Genomic DNA, 6,967 nt, shown 5'->3' on the forward strand with positions numbered 1-6,967 from the left:
CGGAATCCCAACGGGATCCCAGCATTACCCTGTTGCTACATCTACAGAAGATTTCTACAGAAATCTTTTACCGAACACTACAAATCTTTTTTTCATATTTTTATCTTTTCTTTTACTATTTTTTTAAATTGTTTAAATTGTTTAAATATTTTTTAAAAATAAAAAAAATACATATTCATTTAAAAACACTTACTTAATTATTAAGTAAAAAAAATTAAAAAAAAAATTTAAAAAAAAAATTCGGTGGTTTTTTTTCTGTGAACATAGTGTTTTCCTCAATTTAAATACTAGAAGTGGTAACTACCCACCAGAAAACCAGGACTGAGGACCCTAATAACAGTAACCCAAAATAAATGGACCACTGTTTGAACTTCCTAAACGGAACCCATAACCCATTTAGAGTCCTAGACAAGTCAGATGTCACAAATCTACTGAATCTGATACCAACTACTGACAAGGACTCATCAACACATGTCGAGTTAAATTTACACCTCCCAAGCAAGTATATTAGGAAGTCTCATTTAACATCATCATAAGCTTTTTTTATATCCAGATTGCATAAAATACTCGAATCACCTAGTTTCAATCTACTATCTAAACATTTATTGGCTATTAGTACTAGATCCAATATTTATCTTCCCTTATAAATGCATTTGGGGGTTTTGAAATAACCCTCCCCAAGACCTCCTCTGACTGTGATAGCCCTCTCGATATCCTATTGGAGCTTTGTAACTAGTGGCCAGTTTCAATGGTAACTAAAGAGTTGTTAGAGTTCAGATGTAAGTTTGTGCAGTAGTTTCTGTTGTCTAATCCCCCCGACGGGGACTTTGGGGGTATCAATCATTTCTAATTTGTAACCAATAAGCTATGAGTTTAGTAGTAAGTAGTATGATTAAGACTAGGAGTTCTAATATGCCTTAATAAGGTGTTTAAATATGCTCTAAAGGTACTTCTATCTTATTTGGCTTTAGCTTGAGTCAAATATGACTGAACTTCGCCCTTCCCCTAACATAGTAAGGCAATGAGAACTTACTTTTCTCCCCGAGCAGGAGCAGGAAGACCAAAAGTCGACCCTTACTTATTAAAGGAGACTGGACATTGGCGCACGTGTGTCGCCTAGGGCATAATCAAATGTAGGATTTAATGAAGGACTTGCTAAACCATTGGACGATGGAACCTACCCGATATCTTAAACCTATTGTTCCTACTTGATCTAAACAACCTTCTGCAAGGAAATTCTACTTCTCATTCACTAAACTAATATGTCGAAAATCCTTAACATCCAAAGCTCCAACTTTCTTGGAAATAAGTGCAATAAAAGTGGTATTGAGGTTTTTCTCAAACTTCCCAAATGAGTAAAATTCCTAGAAAATCTTATTCAAATCATAATTCACCACCTCTCAATAGGATTGAAAGAAACCCATCAAAAAAAAATATGGACCAGGTTTTTGTCTTTGACCATCCGTCTCACCATTTCATGAACCTTTATCTCATTGAAGGGCATCTCCAACCAGTCAACACTTTGCTACTAAATGGTCTCAAAATCGAACTTTAGCCTCCACATCACTTGCTCCATAAGCAGCTGTTCAAAGAAACCAACAACATGCTTCTTAATTACGTACTATAAATTCTGTGGAAACAAATCCATCAATGTTCAACATCTCAATTTGTTAGTCGACCTTTGTGAGTTGACCACTCTATAGAAAATCTTCCTACTCTGATCTCTTTCTTTCAACTATAGTGTTCGAGATTCTTGACGTCATGAAATCTCCTCCAATAAGATAACCCTCAATGTAAGTGATGCTATCATTAAAAAAAAAAAAAAAAGCATTGATGGAAGTGATGCTATCAAGTAAAAATGGAGAAAGGGAACTGAGGTTTGACTTGTTACATTCTAAAGATCATAAAACTTCCAAGAAGGTTGAGAAACATTGTGAAGCCAATTCACTATTACCAAAGCATTTGATTCAATGATAAGCTCTTAGACACATAGCTGGTAGCATAAGAGTAAAGCACACTTTATGGCTAATAATTTAGCAAGAACAATGGTTCTGATAACCAAGTGGGAGGAGAAACCAATAATAAAAGAACCTGCTTGGCCCTCATGAATCCTCAAGCATATTTGGACAACCATTGCCGTCTCTTCGTCTAAACGCAGTTAATTGGGAGATGATCGCAGGAAATAGGTAGTTCTTCCTACCCTGAACCGTTCGGCCCTCAAATGAATCCTTTAATATGTTTGGCTTAAAAAGGTTCTAAAATACGAAATAAAATAACTTTAAATCCAAACATATTTAAAACACAACAAAAACTCAGGTACAATTAACCATAACATTTACAGAGCAGTGACTCACTCGTATTGTAAATTGTACTGTTACTAGACACTTTGGAGTTTGTTTGGGTATTGGTGGGCACATGGTTTTGCAAGAAGTACTCTTTTGTATGTATATCATTAGGTGTCCTATATACTTGTACCATATCGTTGATCTTTCATGGTTAATTTGCAAAGAGAACTTCAAAATTGTTTTATTCTGACACAATAGCACGTAGGGTGCATCATTCACAGACTTGTAAATAGAGTTTTTCTGTCTTTACATACTCTTTAGTGGCTAGAAACACCCATATGTGGTTGCTAGGATTCTCCATTGAAATGATATTATAATTTTTCCATTTCACAAAGAGGTTTTTGGTGCTTTCTCCTCAAAACCATCAGTTCAACAAGGCAGCTTGATAGGCATGCATGGCATACTATTGAGTAAAAAACCCAACCGAATCGGCCACAACTAGAAGGAACCCTAGTCATCTTTGTTGCCTAGAACTAGAAGGAACCCATTAATTAGCAATGTCTGTGCTAGAGTTCAAAACCATCATGGATATCATGCTTTTCTGATTTGATACTAATATTTCAACTTGTCTACGATAACTTGAAGACTTTGATAGCTTGAAATCTCAGACTAGATCACCTGTTGAGCTTTTCCCTATTGATCGATTTAACAGTTTAACTTGACAACTCTTTAATCTTTTGGCTGTGTTTTTTTCTCTCGACCAGAAGTGATCAATGTCCCATATTCGCATCAAAATCAATTAATGGTCGACGGCATCGCATCTCTATGCATCGGTAGTCAATCCCGACATCGAAGTTGATAGTGTCATTATTTCAGTAGACAAAAATTGACCTGTGAGTTATGGAAATCCACAAATTTCATATGCTACTTGCATGTAAGGTTTGTTCATGGTAGGTAGACAACCTTCTTCCTCTTCTGTTTTCCTTTTTTTGGTGATTCTGGCAAGTAAACTAGTTATAATCAGTAGCACTACCCTTCATTGGATAATTGAAAGGTCGTACTAAAAGTCTTGAATCCATTGCATGTCTTTTCTTGGGTACCGAATGATTTCCATTCTGTTGGCATCAAATGTACAGAGTTACCCAAATAAAAACAGAATCATCAATAAGCAGCAAGTTTCAAGCACGGTACCAACTGATTTCCATTTATTTAAGCAATCCATACACACCAACGCACGCTGATACATACACGAAGCCATATGTTTAACTAGTACTCCACTCGCACTCAAGACATTCTTATTACATACTAAGAAACAATGCAAAACGGCGCAATGCCGCTTTATTTAGCTTATGTCTAGAAGACTTGCAGGCGTGTTCACTGCTGCGCCTGAGAAATAAAGGATCATTCGATTGATTAGGAGGGGTTAGCGAAAAACATAATTTCTGAAAACCGAATCAAATTTATAACACATCTTAATAGGTAGTACCAGAAAGCGAGCCTTGTAGAATTCAACAAGCTCTACGGGATCAGTCTTTGTTTGCTTGTAAGCATCGATCTTGTTTATCTCCTGGAAATGTGTTAACAAGACTAAGTACCATTCAAGAACAAAAACCTTGATGCATTAGGAACTCATGATTCTTTCAAATCCATGTTACAAAAGAAGATAATGCAAAAATGTATGTCATGTGAAGCCTCTGGTGCATCAGGTAGATGGTTGGTTCTGAGCTTGCATGGAGAAGTACACTCTGGCTCCATTAACTTAAAATGGTAATCTCCAACAAAAGGTATCAACTTGACTACATATCAATCATCATTCATCTTCTACTAGGTTCCAAAAACTATAAAATTAGACGTGATACTACCTTTTTGGAGGCCAGGTCAAGGTGGGGGTATTCGGTTGAAGGAGGTTTGGGAGTCCTCTATTGGCAACTCATGTGCTCAACATTCTAGTTACAGTGGAGGTCTATTTGTTTCATTAATGGCTTCATTGTTTGTTGTTTAGGAGTTAGACTTGCAGTAGCATGTTTGTTTTAAGTTGGAAGTTTTATCAGTTCTTTTATCGAGAGGATTATTTCCACAAATTATTTACCTGAACTATTGTAGTATGCAGATGTTGTTGACACCAATATTCAGCCAACAAACTCAATGGGAGAGACATATCTCAAGGATTAAAGCTTAATTCAAAATGGAAATTTCCTGTGGATGGGGTTATATATCGTACCTCGATCCATTTTGCAAGCTTAGGCCTTCCTGCTGTGATGTCGTACTTGAAGCCCTCTGATAAGAAGATTTGGAATCTTTCAACAAATGGAGCAAAAGCTATATCCGCCTGAGGATCACACAGTCCAATCATAAATATATATGGCAAACCCTCAAATCACAGATGTTACTATTCTTATGGACATATTATTTGTTTCCACTTTCCATATGTAAATCAGCATGATCAGTTTCTGTAGGCTGAATATACTTTAAAATAAATCTTGAATCTTGACAATTTTTTGGTGAGAACATACCTAAGCCAAAAGTATGCAGTATAGCACCAATGAAATAAAAATTAGAATAACATAGTTGAGAAATCAGCTTACCAAACTGAATTGCCCAAGGAAAAATGGCCCATCGTCGAATTTATTTAGAGCATTTTCCAAGTGATCAAAAGCTGGACCTGTAGCGAGTTCAAGGTCTTAGTCAATCCGATCTTCTACACGAAATTATTCCATTAAGGGCAATAAGTTCTAAAGCTTACCAGCTTCTTTTACTGCATCTCCTTTGAATGATGTAAACATTGTCCTGTTGAAGGTGTCAGTGTAAGCTATCAACTCTTCAGCAAACTCTCTTTTAGCAGGATCCTATAACATTTCCCAGAACTACTTCAGTCCAAAGGCCAAGGGAAATAAATAGAGACAAACGTTTTTGATCGAGGGCACAAATGAATTACTCAAATCTTACATCAGGTAAAAGAGAAGGCCCCCCAAAGTTGCTGTCTACGTATTTAATTAAATCAAGACTCTCTCCAATAATTTTGCCATTGTGTTCCAAGGCTGGCACCTGTAAATATGCATTGCTCCATAGTCAATCACTTCAATCAAGCAGCTAAATCAAGAATATATTACATGGAAAATGCCATCTATACTTACAATTTTACTTACATAATCATAAGTACTGATGTGTCAGTTATTGAAAATTGGGAAAATTTTAAAATTCAAAATTAAAAAAGAAAACACGATTAAAATCGAGCTGCCACACAGTACGTATAATATTGTGCGTAAAATTGTATGTGTAGAACTACTCTACATTAGATATCCAACACTAATCTACACAGGTATATTCTCTTCCATATTGGCACCTTGTTTTCAGGGTAGACTTTCTCCTTATACCAAGCAGGCCTGTTTCCAAGGTTAAGTGGAACTAATTTGATCTCGTCTTGTAATCCCTGTCACCTCGAATCATTCATCGACAAAAAACATAAATTAAAAGTAAAAACAAACCCCCAACAAAAAAATAAAAAAAGACAAGGAAGAGGACAAAAGAAGCCAAAGGGGTCAATGGCCTCCTGTAAAATTTGAGCACAGAAAACAAATTAAAATTAGGAAATGAAGAACAATGAGGACAGAGTGATTAAAACAACCTTGTAATTCCTGGTGATCCATACACGCTGTGCAAATGGGCATGTGTAACAGGTGTACAACCTTCGAAAACAAGAAAGAAATCCAAGTTCATTTTAAAACACAGTGCATGTATAAACCATAAAAACCAAAACAAAATAATAATAATAATAATAATAACAACAACAACTAGGAGAGCAGAGTGAACCTCGTAGTTCCATCGAAGAGAGGAGGAGGTTCGGAAGAAGTGGCATCCAAGGGTGTCGGAAGATTCACTTCTCTGTACAACCAAGGATAATAAAAATAAATAAATAATGGAACCCTCGTATAAATTATGACAGGATTGCAGAAATTCAGAGAAACCCAAACAAAAAAGCATCTGAGAACAAGGAAAATCCATGGGAAATATCGAATTTCTAAAAAACTTACACTGCAGCCATTGATGAATGTGGGTTTTAGAGAAGCTTTTTACTTTCTATTTTCTAATCCGATGCGCAATGGCGTCTAGATTAATGGGGGCAAGCTTTATATAGCAGTTTCGACCCGGCTTAAATCGCTAGCAGTGACGTAATGCTACAGTTAGAGAGAGATTTGACAAATATAGATAATTTGTCTTAATAATTTATTAGAAAATAATTTAACACATTATAATTTTATCTCACTTTTATTCTATTATATAATATACCTACCTGAGGGTTACGTCATGCATGATTCTATTATTTTGAAAAGGAAAATGTTATTTCTACAGAAGTTTTCCACCGAAAACTTCTACCGAAAGTGTATTTTATTTTATTTTTATTTTTATTTTTACTTAGTGATTAAGAAATATTTTTAAATGAATTTATGATTTTTTTATATTTTTTAAAAATATTTAAAGTGTTTAAAAAAATGATTGAAAAAAAAGTAAAAAAAAAAAAAAAAACTTTTGCCTTTCGGTAGAAGTTTTCGGTGGAAAACTTCTGTAGGAATAGCAGTGCTCTTTTGAAAATCGTGTATTAATTTCATTCTGTCGCACTAATGTACCACAATTACGCCTCGTTTTTTTTTACAATTTATTTTATTTTATTTCATTTAATCTTT

General features: G+C 35.1%; 1 protein-coding gene across 1 annotated transcript; it reads right to left on the reverse strand.

The window, feature by feature from the left end:
• Positions 1–3,450: 3,450 nt before the first annotated feature.
• Positions 3,451–6,444, reverse strand: LOC108984700 (glutathione S-transferase L3-like). The gene is made up of 10 exons (XM_018956743.2): positions 6,317–6,444; positions 6,096–6,167; positions 5,911–5,971; positions 5,629–5,715; positions 5,232–5,330; positions 5,029–5,131; positions 4,871–4,947; positions 4,507–4,614; positions 3,772–3,852; positions 3,451–3,671 (listed from the first exon to the last, which is right to left on the reverse strand). Exons 1-10 carry the CDS (start codon positions 6,325–6,327, stop codon positions 3,660–3,662), a joined length of 711 nt encoding a protein of 236 aa, XP_018812288.1. The 5' UTR covers positions 6,328–6,444; the 3' UTR covers positions 3,451–3,659.
• Positions 6,445–6,967: the final 523 nt, after the last annotated feature.

This window comes from Juglans regia, chromosome 3, assembly GCF_001411555.2.
Source record: "Juglans regia cultivar Chandler chromosome 3, Walnut 2.0, whole genome shotgun sequence".
NCBI classification, from domain to species: domain Eukaryota; kingdom Viridiplantae; phylum Streptophyta; class Magnoliopsida; order Fagales; family Juglandaceae; genus Juglans; species Juglans regia.